Below are 19125 nucleotides of genomic sequence, written 5' to 3'. Positions count from 1 at the left end.
AAAAAATTTGTACCTCAAAGAATTGAAAAATATCGATTGTGATATGTGGTTCCTCCATCTTGACGTCAAAATGGAGGAACCACCTTCGTTTCTTATAAAAATATAATGTATACCGTCGAGATGACCACACGGACACTTAGTACCAGATTAGTACCTCCCAAGATCTTATCGCTATAATCGTTTTTTAAAGCAGGTTTTTAAGAAAATAATTAATCACAATCGATATTTTTCAATTCTTTGAGGTACAAAATTTTTTGATATAGGTACCAAAAGGTACAAACCAGGTACTAAGGGCTGGTTCGATAATATTTGTGTTTTGCGAGGTGGCTCCGTCATCTTGACGTTCATCAGAATTCACAGCTTCTGTCTAATAAAACATGAAACATGAACTGTCTAACATAACATTAGCATTATGCTTTTAAATAATTAATAAATAAAATTTTTTGTACTAAATCCTAAACGCCTAGAACTATTTTGAAGTAAAGTTTTCGTTTAATACATTTTGCTATAATTAATCACAGGCACTTCTGTCATTTTCTTTTTGTTAATTATTTTCTTAAAAAACTGCTTTAAAAAACGATTATAGCGATAAGATCTTGGGAGGTACTAATCTGGTACTAAGTGTCCGTGTGGTCATCTCGACGGTATACATTATATTTTTATAAGAAACGAAGGTGGTTCCTCCATTTTGACGTCAAGATGGAGGAACCACATATCACAATCGATATTTTTCAATTCTTTGAGGTACAAAATTTTTTGATATAGGTACCAAAAGGTACAAACCAGGTACTAAGGGCTGGTTCGACAAAATTGGTGTTTTGCGAGGTGGCTCCGTCATCTTGACGTTCATGAATTCTGGGCACTGGGGCACTGCCCGCTAAAAAGGTAGAAAGAAAATTTTTTTGCTAAAAAAAGTTTTGCCAAAGATAATAAATTGTAAAATAAATGTTTAAATTTTATTTAATGTATTTATGTTGGTAACCAACCAAAAATATCAGTGATTTTTACTTTCCCGCCATATTAGAGAGCCTAATGAAACGGAGAGAAAAGTGTATAGACAGTGTTGCAAAATGCACAATATAAAATTTGGTACAAATAATATTCGCTTAAAACCAAATAAAGACGGAATATGAAAATAAAACATAATTACCCGACTAAACAAATAATATAGGTATGAATATTTTGTCTCCAAGACAATTTTCAATGAGAATCGAAATTATCATGATTTTTCTCTGCTGGCAATAACACACATGTCAACAATTAAAAAAGTCGCTGTCATTAGCGGCCGCAACAAAAAAACGATTGCGCTTCGCTTCTCTTTTGGAATTTATGGTAGTGTAACAAGGGTCGCTTTTGTCTCGCATTCATTTTACCCCGTAAAATATCCTCAAGATCTTCATCAACAATGCTAGATTAGTTGTTTTTGAGCTCTAAAAGACTTATTATATCCGCTATTGCGATTAACTATTCGATCTAAATGGATCAATACGCCCGCGAGTATCGTGTGGCCGTAGCGTCCTGGTAGCGTCATTTTGTTTCAATGGAACCCAAGACAGGCGTTGGGATTCAAGATCACTGGATGAAGAGTATGATGGAACCTACGAGCAGCGACAAAAACGTAAAACGAGAAAAAATGGGCGAAGCTTACAATCCCAGTGAAGGAGTTACTTACGAGCAGATGAAACAGCAGCAGAACGACAATAGGTACAGGTGTGATGTGTGTGACTTAACGTTTGAAGGTATGGAATTTTTAATGCTACATAAAAAGTTTCATGGTAACGACAAGGACGCTCCTATTATGGAGCCCGAGCCGCCTGTCGAGAAAGTAGGCCCGAAGAAGCGGCGCAAATTTAAGTGCGATCAGTGTGACGTCAAAGTTAACTCCCAGTATCACCTGGACATCCACCGCAGCAAGCACGAGGGTGTCCAATCCAAGAAGTACATCTGCGAAGTCTGCGACAGGAGTTTTGTAGCGGCACAATTCCTTAAAAGCCACATGCAGACTCACTCATCCGTGAGCACAATCAACTGTGAAATATGCAACAAAAGTTTCACGGGCCAGGCGTATCTCAAACTCCACATGCAATTGCATAATGATATAAAGAAATTCAAATGTTCAAAGTGCGAAGAAATGTTCCCAACAAAGAACTGTCTGAAGATTCATATGAAAAAGCATACGAAGGTGAAAAATTTCAAGTGCGATTGTTGTCACAAATTGTTTGTATCGAAGATCACGATGGAAAAACATAGGCAGACTCACGAGGGGCAGCCCGTTGACTGTCTCGTGAAGTGTGCACACTGTGATCGCACTGTGCACTCATCGTTACTCAGAACGCATTTGACAAGAGCTCATCCTCCAACCATGGATGATGATGTTAAACGACCACATAAGTGTTCTACGTGTGGGAAGAGTTTCATTGTGAAAATTAATTTGAATCTTCACATACGAGTTTGTCACCCTGATTTGGCTGAGCCAGAAGACGAAGAGGAAGATGTGATGACGGATAATTCTTAGATTGTAATTTTCTAAGTAACATGTATTATTAGAAAACAGTAAAATCTGGATATGACGATGCAAGAATATGAAGTTGTACAAAATGGCTGTGCTCTTTTGAACCAGCCTTCTTCTTTCGCTTCCCTTGATCGTATGACAAAGGTCAGGTCAAGATTACCCGAAACCGTTGAGCTTGCATGAAGAGAGTTATGTATGTGTTTGAAGCTAAAGAAGTATGCAGAGATCGTGACAAGTGGAAAGATGTAGTTGCTGCCTACCCCTCCGGGAAAATAGCGTGATTTTATGCATGTATTGATGCACCACTTGTTTATGTATTTTCACATATTTTTTTGTCTACCAGCCTTGTCAAAATCTTAATCTTTTCTATTGACGTTTGGCATGTCTGAAGTTTCTTTGCTTGTATTGAGTTTTGACACAGCCCAGGTTTGACACCACTGTGCTTAGTTCAACTAAATTGACTTTACAACCTTAGCCAAGACATTGTGGAGCAAGTCGTTTTGTGCGAAAACCGGTTTGTCAAAGCGTTATATCTGAATTCTACTGTAATTATACCTACTTTTTTATGATAAATAATCCTCTATTGGTATTTTATAATAGACTCATTTATTTTTAAATCCTGTGTTTTCTTTTTAGTATTCTTAAGGAGGTTAATGGACAATACGACAAAAAAAAACATCTTTATGGGTAGTTTCTTGTAGTTCTCTCTGTAAATAAAATTTGAAAAGATATTTTTTTTTGCGTAATGACCTGACCTGAATGAATGAATAAGTAAATCCGTATATTTTGCGTACACCAGCAGCCAAGGACGCTGTCAATAATTACAAACTTCTAAAACAACAATAAATAAATTTATTTCCTCTTAATTAAAACTATTCTTCTTTCTGTTCCTCTGTTTCTTCAGCTACCACTTCGTCTTCTTTAGTTTCGTTCTTCTCTTCGTTTTCTTTCTTCGCTTGTTCTTCGGCTTCTTTCTGAGAATAAAGTAAAATCTCTTATTTTAACAGATTTCGAAAAAAGTTGACGTTTCTCTATTCGACCATACTTATATAGATGAATACATTACAAAAATATCTTTACTATTTATACATACAACCACGTCGTTATGCCTTTCGGGTAGACAGAGCCAACAGTCTTGAAGAGACTGAACGATGTCACTTCGTTTAGTCAAAGCCGACAACCAATTTAAAAATAAATCTGACGCCTCGTTTTTTCTGAAGCGTGTGTTAACTCTTTTCGACAAATTAAACGGCATTTTTGATGTGTATAACTAACTTGACCCAACTTAGAAGCGCAATAAGTCACATAATATCCGTATGCCAAGCATTAGTCAAGAAGGCCTCTGTGACGCAGCAGGTCCCGGGTTCGAATCCCGGCCAGGGCATGATGAGAAAAGGAACTTTTTCGGTCTTGGATGTTTATCTATGTAAGTATTTATGATAAAATATAGTAACGTTGAGTTAGTATCTCGTAACACAAGTCTCGAACTTACTTCGAGGCTAACTCAATCAGTGTAATTTGTATATATTTATTTATTATTTATCAATTATGCCTTTGCCACTAAAATAACATTAGGACAAAATAATTTATGGAAAAAAAAATGAGCTGACATGTAAAACAGTATGAATACTCACAGCTTTCCTATCTTCTTCCAATTTCTTGATCTGCAGGTCCTTACTGACCTCCCGGATCAGGTCCAACTCGTCCAACATCTTTTTGGACAACGGGGAGAACACAGTCACCGGTTCCTTGTTCGGGTCGTTGGTATTTGCAATGAATTTGAAGTAATTACGCGCTATGCGATCGTAAGACTCCTTGTTCACTTGTTGTAACGCGTAGAATGACATTTTTACCTGTAAGTATATATGAAAGACATAAAAAATAAATACAAAGACGACTAAGGGAAAGGTTAATAAACTTGTGCTTCTTGTTGCAAACTTTCTGTACTTGAATCTGAATTCCATCATTAACAGCTGAACATGGCCTTTCAATCTTTTTATACCGTGAAGCTTTGTCTGTTCCGCAATGGATATAGACGTGACTATGTATGTATGTCTATATGTAGAAGGAGATTAAAATAAAGACCGTGTAGAAATATAAATTACTCACAATATTTTGGTTTTTAGGTCCTTAAACAAGCCACTTGGTATCGAGTCTAAAATAAAAATGTTACTGATTAACCTTGATCGAACAAAAAAATGAGAATCAGTTTTTTTTACCGTATCTATTTTAAATAGGCTGGGGTAAATAACATTTTTTCAAAAGCCAGTTATATTACATTTACATTACACATAACATTATTACCTTAATATTTTGGCAGCACATACATACAATCACATCGTTAATCCTTTACCTGGTAGACAGAGCCAACAGTCGTGAAAATACTGAGGCTACGTTCAGCAGTATGCCTTTGTGATGGAATTAAAAAAAATTGTGACAGGAAGCTAGCCCATCGCCTACAAAAGGAATTCCAAGTTTATAAAGTTATCCCTTAGTCGTCTTTTCGACTTCTACGACATCCATGGGAAAGATATGGAGTGGATCTATTCTAAAATGCCGGATACTACACAGCTCAAAAACTTACTTATTTCTAACATTAGGTATTTTTTTACAAAAAATGTTTTGTACCCCTGGTGTCACTAGATCAATCTAATTAATAAAACATAAATTATTATTAACATAAACGAACAAACACGGATTACAATTGCTAATTATATATTTTTTTTAAATTACTTTGTATGCCAGTTGCACTCGGTACGAGGTTCCGTAAAAACTTTGGATCCCAACATCATTTAACATACATATAATCACGTCTATATAGTATGCGGGGTAGACAAAGCCAACAGTCTTGAAAAAACTGATGGGCCACGTTAGTCGCCTTTTATGACATCCATCAGAAAAATACGGGATGGTTCTTTACTAAAGGGCCGTTAACCACACGGCACTTGTACCGGCCTGCGCTTAAGGCTTATTACTCATCAGGCACCTTCACCGTTCGACCACCGGACTTGTGAAGATCCCTAAACACTAAATTAGAATTACACCCGGATCTCTCATACAAAACAATGGAGTTGCCTTTTAACAAAAATAAAAAAATACCTAAGTAACTTTTGTAAAAAGAGAACCGACTCCAATCGATGTCGCCCATTCCTGGTTTTAAAACCAAAACCGACTTAAAAAAGAAGTCGGTTTTGTTTTAAAAACCTCCCGATTTTGATGCAGTTTTAGTTACACTTTCATGAAAACCGCATCAAAATTGGTTCAGACGAACTCATTTAACAAATATACACACATACATACAGGTCAATCTGAGAACCACCGTTTTTTAAAGCGAGTTTTTTTTACAGAGCCAATAGTTTCGAAGGCAGATAGTGAGACTGGTTATTAGCTTTGGCACAATAAAAAAAAAATCCAACTATAAACCTTTTCCTTGATTACATACGTATAGACACGTCCATATCCCTTGCGGGAAAGACAGAGCTTTGAAAAGACTGGCCACGTTTAGCGTGTATGGCTTTATGATGGAATTAAGATTAAAACAGTAACAGATTGCTAGTCTAAGAGCCTATAAGTGGAATCCCAAGTTTATGAGCCTATCCTTAGTCGCCTTTTACGATATCCATGTGAAAGAGATGGAGTGCTCCTGCGGCACTTTAAAAATCGCACTGTACAACCTTTGTAGTCATATAATACTTTCAAACTCGTACTATTCTAGGTACCAGCTGAGGATAAATCATCTAATGCACTGAGCATGCGCACTATAAAAACTCAGGTAAAAAAAAATAACGTCTATGGTTAAGGATTGCAGTTAACGATAAAATAAAAGTTAACAAGACTAAGTACCTGAAATCTAGAATCTTAGACCTAACAATACAAACTATTTAGTTGAGTAACCAAATTAACTGAATAACAAATAAAAAAGAACAAAAGAAAAAGTTAACACATTGTTTGTTGCACGTAAAACGGAACGCAAACCCACCCTTCGGTAGCAATGACTCATTTCACCCCCTCGCGAAAATCACCGAAGGGTGCCGAGTCACTACGAATACGCGCGCGTAATCTGGCCACGAAAAACATTTATATTTCCACATAAATTATTATGTAATACTTTACAATTTTTACACGTGCAAATAAATTCGAAATGTTTTTAAACGTAATTAGTGGTTGCAAGTCGAATTTGAAATTGGAACGGCGCGTAAAGCGGCCAAAATGTGCGGACACCACATATTGATTTTTTAGTGACAAGAAGTATTCACGAACTGTGTTATTTCTGTGTTGTTATTAGTGTAGTGGTTAAATAATTGAGTAAGTGCGGTTCTTGATGCGGCGGAAGTGTTTTTACGAAGAGATTTTAGTGCAAAAAGATATTTGAGATTCCATTGCCTCTGACGCTGTAATAAATATTAATGGTCTTATCGTTTAGGTAACAAATGCACGTAAGCATTCAACAAGATTATCTAAAAGTTGAAGAAAATTTTATTTTAATGATACTATTCACTAGTTTCAAATAATAAATAGGTGAAAAGCCCGTCTTAATTAAAAAAAAAAACTATTTAAAAAAATACTGGCAAACAAATTAAAACAATTCAAATTGTAAAAAAAAAATATATCTTGTCAAAAAGCATTCTATTCTTAATATAAATTAAATAATTTAACAGTTGCAGTCGTGTAACAAGGAATCATAACACGTCGCCATATTATTGAATTTTCTATAAATAACTGCATTCCTGTGTAACTTAGGTTTTAAGACTGACATCTGCTTTAGTATGGTCTAGAGGTCAATATCGTATCAGTGAAGATTTTATTTTTATGGTATACATTTGTATTATTTTAAGTTGTAAAAAAATATACTTTTTATTTAGGGTGAAAAGTGACAATATTATGATCCATCTCTTTATACAAACATTTATTAGGTCTTTTCAGAGGTCGACAAAACCGAACTTATAGTAGATGGTTCAATGATATATTTCAGATTCAAGAATGGTTTTAGGTTACAAGCCCATCGCCACCGCAAAGTAATAATACCTTCCAAGTTTATATAATTTGACTTCCCAATCTACTCGGGGAAGAACACCTGGCCTACACTAGGTTTTTAGATATCAGACCAATATTATTAAATGTAAAAATATTTTGGCGCCCAACGTGGTGCTCAAACTCCAACAATCCATTAACATGCAAAAATGTCTGTTTTTTGCAAATAGTTTCCATTTTTATTACGACGTGAAACGGGAAGCGATAGTTTGTCGCGCAAAAAAAACGACGTCGCGCGTGCCATACTAGCCCCGTAGACCAATATTATTACATTTAAAAATATTTTGGCGTCCAACATGGTGCCCAAACTCCAACAATCCATTCACCTGCGATAAATGTACCTAAATGATCATTTGGCTCACTAAACATTTAATGGTATATTGCTGGTCATTTAGCAAAGAATAAAAAGCGTGCAAGCACTTACTCCTGCGCAAATCGTCAAAGTTAATTAAGTCATATAATAAGTTTGGGATACTTCCTTTAGACAAAGGACTAGCAAATATCAACCTGTCACTCTCTTGAATCTAAATTAAATCATTAAGTGTCATTCAAATAAATTTGACCCTCTGGTATTGTGACCATCGTCTTTGTCTTCCCCTTATGGGTCTAAGATGAATACGGAGTAATGTAAATAAATTCAAGCCCCGCGTTGGGCGCCAGAATTTTTTTTCGTAGCTTCCTGATAATTATTCAATGTAAATGAGTTTATGTATTCGCTTCTCTACACCTATATGCATATCTTATATTACATAAAGGGTTATGTGCATGCATATAAATACAATTACCATGTTGGACGCAAAAGATTTTCGCGTGTTCCTGATAATTATTAAGTGTAAATGATCTTTATTTGCTTCTCTACATTATCTACATTAAGAATCACAATACCATGGGAGAGCCTGTTTAGCGCAGTTGTCAGATTCTCACCTCTGAACCAGGAGATCCCCGGTGAGGACATGATGAAAAAGCATTTTTTCTGATTTGCCTGGCTCTTGGATGTTTATCTATTTAAGAGATAAATTATAAAAGATCCGGCGTGAGTATCCGATAACACAAATCGCGAACTTACTTTGGGGCTGCCTCAATCTTTTTGATTTTTCCCGTATAGGTGGTATATTTATTTATTTATAGTCCAACTCTATACTTACATAGTTGACTGCGGTTTTCTGAATCCACTGCCACTGAATAGTTGGCTTGCTGCCAATGTTAACTTGCTGGGGACATGAATATTGACAACAATATTGGCGGTCAATTCTTTATTTGAAAGCTACATATTTAAAACAAGAATCGTCAAACTCGGTTCGTTATTGACTAAGTGATGGCGTTACAACAGTAACATTTCGAATGTAGAACTTCCTCCTTTTATTTAGTAAAGAATAAAAACATTTTGAGGAGACCTGCACATTCAGGCGACTGGATGTGTTACCATGATCGATCCAATACAGTTGTAGATCCCCTGCAAAGGTTGCGGAGGCCAGACGGGAGTCGCTTCGTCTAAAAACCTGACTCACCCAATCCAGGATCCATGGTCAAAGGCGTACCTACCTTGGGCTCCTCTCCAGAGTGGTGACGATGTAAGCGGGACTAAAGCCAGAAGAAGTAAGCCAGAAATTCGTTCAAATCGATTATTATAAGTATTCTTACTTAGCAGTAATACAGCTTAGACAAATTAAAAGAGATTTCAGGGGAACGAACTCCCGGGCAACAGCTTGTATTTAAATATAGCAAGGCTGTATAGGTTATATAGTTCGGTATCTCATTATTTTACGTCCCTAGCGGGCTGGAATTGGGGACAACGGTCGTTCTCTGACAAAGCCCGATAAAAGCTTCGTGATAAAGCTCTTACTGTATTTCATCAAGTTGCTTGTTATTATTGGCTTGACTTTTTTTATTTATTAATTTACCAATTTATATACGCAGAAAACATCAGGAATGATAAACACAAGAGACAAAAATACAAAGGACTTTGTCTTTGGTATTACAGAATAGAAGAGAAGAAATTAAGTACATATTATTTATCATATTATAATAATTCATTTATAGTTATTTTAGGCGTATAAAAATAATTAACAGTAACAAAAACAATTTAATCAATATTAACAGTAATTAAATTAAACTTAAAGTAATTACAATTTAAACATAACCTAAAAATAAACCATATAGGTATGTACCAAAACTTAGTGCACGACTAAAACGAGTAGAATAGAATAGAATAGATATTATGTTTCAATTGGCCAAGTAATTTCAATATCTTAAGGCTGACCTAGAGTAATAATTAGGTAATAACAACAATAAAGAATTGTCCAAACTGACAACAAATAAAAGTGCTTTCACAGTAATTATATTTTAAGTGAAAGTAGGTACCTTTATTTGTTGTCTCTTCACGCATTATTTACTGAAATTTTACATAAAATAGTCTGGAGAACGACATTGGGTAGTTACTTTTTATTCCGGTAAAAACGAAAGTACCCGCCGCGTAATTGCGAAAAACCTGTATTCTTTTGCAGGAGGCGCTAAATTCGCGCGGGCGAAAGTTAATTTACCTTTTTACTGAAGAAAATAACTTTTAAGTGTATAACTTTAACACACTGAAACCAAAAAAGGAACGAAATAACACTCGTTATGGCCACTCGCTAATCTAATTAAACTAATGTATGCTCATAAAACAATCGGTCTATGAACATCAATCCAATCATTGTAAAACCAATTTCCTCTGTTTAACAAATAAAAGGGAAAACTGCTGTTTTTTTTTCACTTTGGTCTTCATTGATTTTGGTAACGTTGAATAGAGCCTCTTTTTGTGTAGCGCTAGCATAGGTTGTTTGTATATATTTTTATGCTTTGAGGCAGTTGACAGATAAAACAGTGGATATTTTTTTTCTATTTGGATCAATTCCATCATTAAGCCGAGCAGCTTAACGCTTTTTTTATTCAAAAAACTTACATCTGTATAATATATCTACAAATTAAATAACTTTAAAGCTATTTACAAGTTGTCAATTTTAAATATATCTATAATATAATAGATATTATTTTAATTAAGTAAAGCAGAGATAATTATCGTCCAAATGTAAACAGTTAGGTGCTGCAAAATATTCGGCTAATTTTATAGGGGTTTAAAAAAGTATCTACTTACTTCAAATAATTATTTAGGTATCTCTACCAAAAACTCATTATTTTGATGAAATCTCTATTTAAATATACTACAACTAATTCAAACAGAGGCAATGGAACATCAAAAGAATATAACAATTCTACGATTTCAAAAAATTTCGTTTTTCAAAAGCAGCAACCTCCGCACGCCCGAATGAAAATGGCCGTCCGTTATGGAACCAAAAAGTGTTCTAAATTCAAATAGTGTTCTAAATTTAACGTTCAAACTTGTGATGAGCCGTTTAAGTGACAGATTAAAAAAGTTATGACTAATACGTGGTAGGTAGTGAACATGGAGGGGGCAGCAACGGCCACGGAGGCCTACCAGTACGTCGGGCCCTTCAGATTGGAGAAGACGCTGGGGAAAGGCCAAACAGGTAATTTTTTTTATAGGTTATGAATGTATTATATATTTGTTCGCTGTGTGGTTCTGGGTACTCAGAGTAGGACCACTTTATTTTTCCCTTGGACATCGTAAAAGGCGATCAAGGGAACGGGGAGCATTGATCTAGTGCAGTTTTTATCATGGGTTAGGTTCCCCTGCAAGGGTTGCAGAGGCCAGACGTGAGTCGTTTCGGGTAAAAACTCGAATCACCCATGGTCAAGGGTGAATCCCGGGCTCCTCTCCAGAGTGGTGAGGATGCGACCGGGATTTATTACTTAGTAGATATACCTATGTTATGTTGATGCAACTTTGTACATTTGTACTTATATTCACTACCATATTATGATTACATAAGTACATACATATAGTCACGCTTATATCCCTTGCAGGGACGACAGAGCCAACAGTATCAAAAGACTAAAAGGCCGCGTTCACCTGTATAGCTTCGTGATAAAATTATGAATAAATAAATACACACGTACATATAATCACGTCTATATCTTATCTTAGCCATAAGTCTTAAAAATACTTTTAAGTAGGCAAAGCTCTGCTACTTTCAGTTAATCACCTAAAATTAGAATCCCAAGTTTAAAAGCCGATCCCTTAGTCGCCTTAGAACCATGGGAATGAGATGGAGGGGTCCTATTCTTGTTTATTGGTGCCGGGAACCACACGGCACATGAATAAATAAATGAGAGATATAATGGGGAGTACGGTGAGGAACATGGGGTACTCGTAATTCGGCGCCGGCGCAGCCGCGTGAGCTATCAGCATAAAAGTAACACAAAATTACATGAGCTCTTTATTCAAAACAGCAAAACGTAACATTTGTAAGTCTTGCAAGTCCCTGTACCTCTGGTAACGCCTCTTCGGATCTGATTCTTGTGCCAAAGACTGTAGTAAGTAATTCGTTATTGGATCTGGAAAAAAAATGTAGTATAAATAATCCAAACATATATATGTACATATGGTCACGTCTATATCCCTTGCGGGGTAGATAGAGCCAACAGTCTTGAAAAGACTGAATGGCCACGTTCAGCTATTTGGCTCAATGATAGAATTGAGATTCAAGTTTGTAAGTTTATCCCTTAGTCGTCTTTTACGACATCCATGGGAAAGAGATGGAGTGGTTCTATTCTTTTTTGAGTTGGTGCCGGGAACCACACGGCACTCCATTAAAATATTATAAATGCGAAAGTAAGTTTATTTGTTTGTTTGTTTATTTCTCTTCACGTGTTATCTTTTGAATTAATCTAAACTTGTTACGAGAACGTATGGGAGACATTTTCAAAAGTTATAAAAAATATTATAAATTAATTACAAAAGTTATATTTTAATATTTGAATGGAACGTCTGTCGGAGGTGCGACAAGATCCGACAAGAACAGTCTAATAAAATGAAACAATGTAATAAGGCTCTATGGAAGTCCCCAAAAGTGCTGACATGCACTAAATTAGTTATAGATACTTAGTATTTAGGAATTTACATTTTTATTTATTTATTTTTTATAGGCGACTCTAGTAGAAGGTGATTGCATGACTATCTTCTTGAAATTTGCGTATATATAAGTAAGAATCTGAAGAAGGACATAGGGTACTTTTTATCCGAGTAAAAACTACAGATCTCGCGAAAAACCATAATTCTTTCGTAGATGGCGCTAAATTCGCACGTGAAATGATGAAATTGAAATTCAAATAGCGACAGGTTGCTAGCCCTTTTCAAGAAGAAAATCTCAAGTTTATTAGTGTAGAAATAAATACTATTTAGTAAATACAACTCGGTTTTATTTATAGAAAAGATATTACAGAATGTAGCAAACAATCTACGCGACAGACATGACCGTGGAAAAGGAAGAGTGGCGCCACGTAGCGGTTGACATAAGCAACAATTAACTTTTTAATTTTGACGCTTGTCCAAGGTAATTGTCTTTATACATCCAACAATTAGCCTATCTCTTAATCACCTTTTACGACACCCATATAAAAGAGATGGAATGGAGTGGTCTTATTCTAAAGTATAGTACGCATAGAAATAAAAAGGACTCACTAATATTGACAGATCGACTAGCAGCAACGAATTCTTTATCGAGGGTAGTTAAAGGTGATTCTGGGGGTAGCACGTCCAGTGAAGATGGGGTGTCCACCGCTAGACTCCCGGAGACGACCACCACGAGGAACAGGCATCTGGAGGTCGATAAATTCAAATTCTTTATTGCATGTCATAAAGTCCTGCAAGAGTCGAAGAGTAATACCTAAACACAGACTTTTATCTTGGAAATACATGTACTTATAAGGCCTCCATTGCAACTACATCCTACTAATATTATAAATGCGAAAGTATGTCAGTATGGATGTTTGTTACTCTTTCACACAAAAACTACTGAACCGATTACGATGAAATTCGGTATGTAGGTAGCTGAAGACCCAGAATAACATATAGGCTACTTCTAATCCCGGAGTTCCTGTGTAAATTACTGTGCAATAAAGATATTACAAACAACAAACACATGTTTGTTTCCCGTTTGAGTGAAAGATTATCTTATGGTAAAGGGTCAGGTCAAGAGTACCCGAAATGTGGATGAAGTGAAGGAAGTATGCAGAGATCTTGGCAAGTGGAAAGAGGCAGTCTCTGCCTACCCCTCCGGGAAAGAGGCGTGATTTATGTAGATATGTATGTATGTATTATCTTATAAGGTAGGCAAAGGTTTGATAAAGACACGTTTAATATTGACGGCCTCTGTGGCGCAGCGGTAGTACGCTTGTCTGTGTCACCGGAGGTCCCGGGTTCGAATCCCGGTCAGGGCATGATGAGAAAAGAACTTTGTCTGATTGGCCTGGGTCTTGGATGTTTATCTATATAAGTATTTATTAATAAAATAAAGTATCGTTGAGTTAGTATCTCGTAACACAAGTCTCGAACTTACTTCGAGGCTAACTCAATCTGTTTAATTTGTCCTGTATATATTAAAAAAAAAAAAATTTTTTTTCAAAGATCTTACCCCAAATTTAGCAGCATGTTGATCTGCCAAGCGTGTCCACTCAACTTGTGAGCCAGAACTGAAAGTAGCTATGTTGTTTCTGCCTTGCTATGATGCCGGTTTGATCTATATAGAGCTGTACACCACTTTTTTTCTGTTCCGAATCCAATATAACGCAGTTTGGGTTTTTTTTTTAATCTTTATAAATTAAGGGGTAATTTGGAGAATTAAAACAGTGCCGTGTGGTTCCCGGCACCAATAAAAAAAGAATAGGACCACTCCATCTCTTTCCCATGGATGTCGTAAAAGGCGACTAAGGGATAGGCTTACCAACTTGGGTTTCTTTTTAGGCGATGGGCTAGCAACCTGTCACTATTTTAATCTCAATTCTACCATTAAGCCAAATAGCTGAACGTGGCCATTCAGTCTTTTCAAGACTGTTGGCTCTGTCTGCCCCGCAAGGGATATAGACTTGACCATATGTATGTATGGGTCCCTTGTCTTTAAGGCTAGTCAGTCCCATTATTACAGATTAACACAAGGTACTAATGGAATCGTAAATTATGTAGAAGTTTGGTACTTGTGTGGATTATTATTAAAGGTCCAATGTGTGGCTTACAAGCACAAAAGGCATCGGAAGCAGGTTTGCTCAGAATACATAGTATGCTCTCATGAAGAAAATGCTGCAGTAAACTTTGTTTTCGGTCATTTATTTGACATCAGCCAATGTTGTGAAACCAAAAGATATGACAATTATTCATTATCATATGATAATGAATAAAAATTTTGAATTTGCATTGAATTTGAATTTGCCTGCTATATTATATTCGTTACTTTTCCTGTTGTCCGCGGCTATGCCCGCGTGTAGTCCCTTTTTCGCGAATTCGCAAATATCAGCTCTATATAAGTCGCAGTAACCGGAATATACAATGCGACACATCTTCACAGAATGGTGTGTTTTGTATACATTTTTATGCCACAAAGTTTCAAGTAGCTTAAGTTTAAATAGACAACACAATATGAAGTGAATGAATGAAGTCAATCTTTGTAACCACGGAAATCTCAATTAATAGGAATAAAAAAAACCTTTTTCACTGGAACTTATAAGTGCAGTGTGGACCCTGACATTTTGCAATGGGACCACCTCCATGGCTTTCCCATGAATGTCGTAAAAAACGAATAAGGGGAAGGCTATAAACTTAGGATTCAACTTTTAGGCGATGGGCTTGCAACCTGTCACTATTTTAATCTCAATTCCATCGTTTAGCTATACAGCTGAACGTGGCCTTTCAGTCTTTTCAAGACGGTCGGCTCTGTCTAGCTTGCAAGGGATATAGATGTGACTATATGTATGTTTCTTGGCTACAAGACCAGAGGGGCTATTTATGAACGTTCCTCTTCTTCCTAAAGTTAGTCCCGGTTGCATCCTCACCTCTCTGGAGAGGAGCCCGGGGTGCGCCTTTGACCATGGATCCTGGATTGGGTGAGTCAGGTTTTTACACGAAGCGACTCTCATCGGACCTCCGCAACCTTTGCAGGGGCACCTTACCTGTATTGGATCATGTTAACAACATTCTTTGCTGAATGTGCAGATCTCCTAACGATGTTTTTCCTCTCCGTAATATATACAGACGTAATATATACATACATACATACATACATATAATCACGTCCATATCCCTTGCGGGGTAGACAGAGCCAACAGTATTGAAAAGACTGATAGGCTATGATCAGCTGTTTGGCTTAATGATAGAATTGAGATTCAAATAGTGACAGGTTGCTAGCCTATCGCCTAAAAGAATACCAAGTTTATAAGCATATCCGTTAATCGCATTTTACAACATCCATGGTAATGAGACGGAGTGGTCCTATTCTTTATTTTTTATTGGTGCTAAGAACCACACGGCACAAACGTTGACAAGATATATTCTTTATCTCGTCTCTCTTTCTATCCCCATGAATGTAAAAAGTAGGTATTTATTTCGTCTTCATAGGCACAGAAAAATTACAAAAAAATGTAGAAAATATTAGTCGAGACTGGCGTATGTTAAAGACTCAAGCATTGTGTAACAGATGTATGTATAATGTATGAAATGGAATTAACTTTATACTAAAAAAAAAACCGTGTGGTTCTCGGCACCAATACAAAAAAAGAATAGAACCACTCCATTTCCTTCCCATGGATGTCGTAAAAGGCGACTAAGGGATAGGCTCACAAACTTGGGATTCTTTCTTAGGCGATAGGCTAGCAACCTGTCACTATTCGAATCTCAGTTCTATCATTAAGCCAAATAGCTGAACGTGGCCATTCGGTCTTTTCCAGACTGTTGGCTCTGTCTACCCCGCAAGGGATATAGACGTGATCATATGTATGTATGTAAAAAAAAACCTCTTTTCTCCACAGGTCTAGTAAAGCTTGGGGTTCACTGCGTCACTGGGAAGAAGGTAGCCATTAAAATCATCAACAGAGAGAAACTGAGCGAATCTGTTCTTATGAAGGTATGTATATATATATAATTACGTCTATATCCCCTGCGGGGTAGACAGAGCTACGATAACGACAATTATAAGGAATAAAAAAATCCTTTTTCTCTGGATTTTACAATAGAAGCGCTCAATGGTTTATATACCTTGCAGGCTATACAGAGCCAAAAGTCTTGAAAAGACTGATAGGCCATGTTCAGCTGTTTGGCTAAATGATAGAATTGAGACTCAAAAAGTGACAGGTTGTTAGCCGATCGCCTCAAAAAAGAGGAATACCAAGTTTATAAGCATATCCCTTAATCGCCTTTTACGACATCCATGGGAACGAGATGGAGTGGTCTTATTATTTTTTCATTGGTGCCGGGAGCCAAACGGCACTATTTACTATTTTTCTCCTTTTTTAGGTATTAAGGTACAATTTTCGTATAAGGTTCGTCGTAGGTACGTTCATTTCATACTACGTGGTAACAGCTACGTAGAAACCGCTACGCCGTAGCAGCTACATAGGAACCGCTACGCCGTAGCAGTAACATATGTATAGATGAAACAATTCGTCTTGATCTTAGAACATTTTTTTACGCTATAAGTTTCCACGTCAAACTGAATCTTTGTTAATTGTCTGTTTATAAATTTACTAAATTTTATTTGCAGGTGGAGAGGGAGATAGCAATTATGAAGCTGATAGAACACCCCCACGTTTTAGGATTGTCTGATGTTTACGAAAATAAGAAATATTTGTAAGTACCAAGAACTCTACATACATACACAGCTAACAGTCTTGAAAACTGAAAGGCCACGACGTTCAACTGAATGGCTTTATGATGGAATTGACATTAGTGACAGGTTTCAAGCCCATCGCCAACAAGAAGAATCCCAAGTTTATTAAATAAATAAATAATTTTTTATTGTCTCACCATAATCACAAAAAAGTTTACAAAAAAAATATTATAATTATATGTATTCGCATATCCCATAGTCGCCTTTTACGACATCCATGGGAAAGATATTATGTGGTCCTATGCTCTAGTGCCAACATGTGTTTTTTGTATGTACAACAACAACATTTTATGTATGTACTAACATGCATAAAATCACACCTCTTTCCCGGAGGGGTAGGCAGAGACTCCCTCTTTCCACTTGCCACGATCTCTGCATACTTCCCTCGCTTCATCCACATTCATAACTCGCAATATACATGTACACGCTAATATCGATGTAAAATTATTTTCCAGATATTTAGTACTAGAACATGTGAGTGGGGGCGAGCTCTTCGACTATTTAGTGAAGAAAGGGCGGTTAACCCCCAAGGAGGCGAGGAGGTTCTTCAGACAGATCATATCCGCGTTGGACTTCTGTCACAGTCATTCCATCTGGTGAGTTTCATTTTTTTCACATTTACCTATAGATAATTTAAAAAAACAGGAACTTAACTTTTTTGTAGTTTATAAAACATAAAAGGTTGTCTTTTTAACCCAATGGTAGACTGTTCTGTAATGTTATTAGCATTAAGTCCGCCTATTGTACTTTACAAATTGTAAATGTTACAATAAAGTAGTGCTGCAGTGTACTTTGTTCCGCCGCTTCTTCTACACATGCGCTTTGGAAGCGGTAGTGATTACAATTATATATAAGTGATGTGACGTCAATATAATGATAGGTACCTTATTATTTAGAAGGTGGCGCTAATTTCGCCGCGCGTGTAGGTAACGCAAATTTCGAGCGGGCGAAGCTATGAGTAAAAGCTTGTCTATACATATAATAAAATAGTAAAAATATTTTGTCTGTACATTTAGTATTTTTGACTGAAACAGAGAGAGAATTTATTTTTTACATTTTTTGTCTGTCTGTCTGTAGGTATCTGACTGTATGATTAAGATTCAACTCGAACTTTACGCGGACGAAGTCGCGGGCAACAGCTAGTATACAATAAAACATTATCTTCTGCAGCCACCGAGACCTGAAGCCAGAGAATCTGCTCCTGGATGAGAGGAACAACATCAAAATAGCGGATTTCGGGATGGCGTCTCTTCAGCCGGCGGGGTCGCTGCTGGAGACCTCTTGCGGGAGCCCACATTACGCGTGCCCCGAGGTTATAAGGGTAAGTGGCTGATACAAGAATAAAGACAAAACTATTGTGTGCTGATACTAGAAAGGAGTTTATAATCTACTAACGACCTGCCCCGGCTTCGCACGGGTGCAAAATTCGGAAAAAATTATACAAAAAAACCTTCCTCTTGAATCACTCTACCTGTTACGAAAAACCGCATCAAAATCCGTTGCGTAATTTTAGAGATTTAAGCATACAGACAAACAGACTAAAATAGCGACTTTGTTTTATACTATGTAGTGATTTTTAATGTCACTGAATGTTTTGTCATTAATCAATCTTTGAATAAAAAGATGTACATTGCACCGCATGTTTATAATATCTAATAATAGGGAAAAAGTTAATACAACCAACAAACTTCAATTACCATAAGGAACGTTGATTTTATTCAGCTTAAAACAGCGCGTAATTAAATAGACAATTTAGTTGACATTATAAATATGGTAGGTAAGGATCAGTAACTAAGAAGCTCTATGAGT

General features: G+C 36.5%; 3 protein-coding genes across 3 annotated transcripts in view; 2 read left to right on the top strand and 1 right to left on the bottom strand.

The window, feature by feature from the left end:
* The first annotated feature begins 1267 nt into the window (after positions 1-1267).
* LOC106143092 (gastrula zinc finger protein XlCGF17.1) lies at positions 1268-3129 on the top strand. The gene has a single exon (XM_013345073.2). The coding sequence runs from the start codon at positions 1541-1543 to the stop codon at positions 2513-2515; it is 975 nt and encodes a 324-aa protein (XP_013200527.1). The 5' UTR covers positions 1268-1540; the 3' UTR covers positions 2516-3129.
* A 58-nt stretch (positions 3130-3187) lies between these two features.
* LOC106143016 (glutamic acid-rich protein) lies at positions 3188-4708 on the bottom strand. The gene is made up of 3 exons (XM_013344981.2): positions 4622-4708; positions 4147-4365; positions 3188-3486 (listed from the first exon to the last, which is right to left on the bottom strand). Exons 2-3 carry the CDS (start codon positions 4357-4359, stop codon positions 3385-3387), a joined length of 315 nt encoding a protein of 104 aa, XP_013200435.2. The 5' UTR covers positions 4360-4365; positions 4622-4708; the 3' UTR covers positions 3188-3384.
* Positions 4709-10985: 6277 nt separating this feature from the next.
* Positions 10986-19125, top strand: part of LOC106143007 (serine/threonine-protein kinase BRSK2) — a 38221-nt gene continuing 30081 nt past the window's right edge. Inside the window, exons 1-5 of the mRNA XM_060953012.1 lie at positions 10986-11070; positions 16460-16554; positions 17191-17276; positions 17772-17912; positions 18487-18637. Of these exons, the coding sequence (XP_060808995.1) occupies positions 10986-11070; positions 16460-16554; positions 17191-17276; positions 17772-17912; positions 18487-18637 (558 nt within the window). The remainder of the gene's footprint in view (positions 11071-16459; positions 16555-17190; positions 17277-17771; positions 17913-18486; positions 18638-19125) is intronic.

This window comes from Amyelois transitella, chromosome 30 (genome assembly GCF_032362555.1).
Source record: "Amyelois transitella isolate CPQ chromosome 30, ilAmyTran1.1, whole genome shotgun sequence".
NCBI lineage: Eukaryota > Metazoa > Arthropoda > Insecta > Lepidoptera > Pyralidae > Amyelois > Amyelois transitella.
This window is presented reverse-complemented; position numbering and strand designations above follow the sequence as displayed.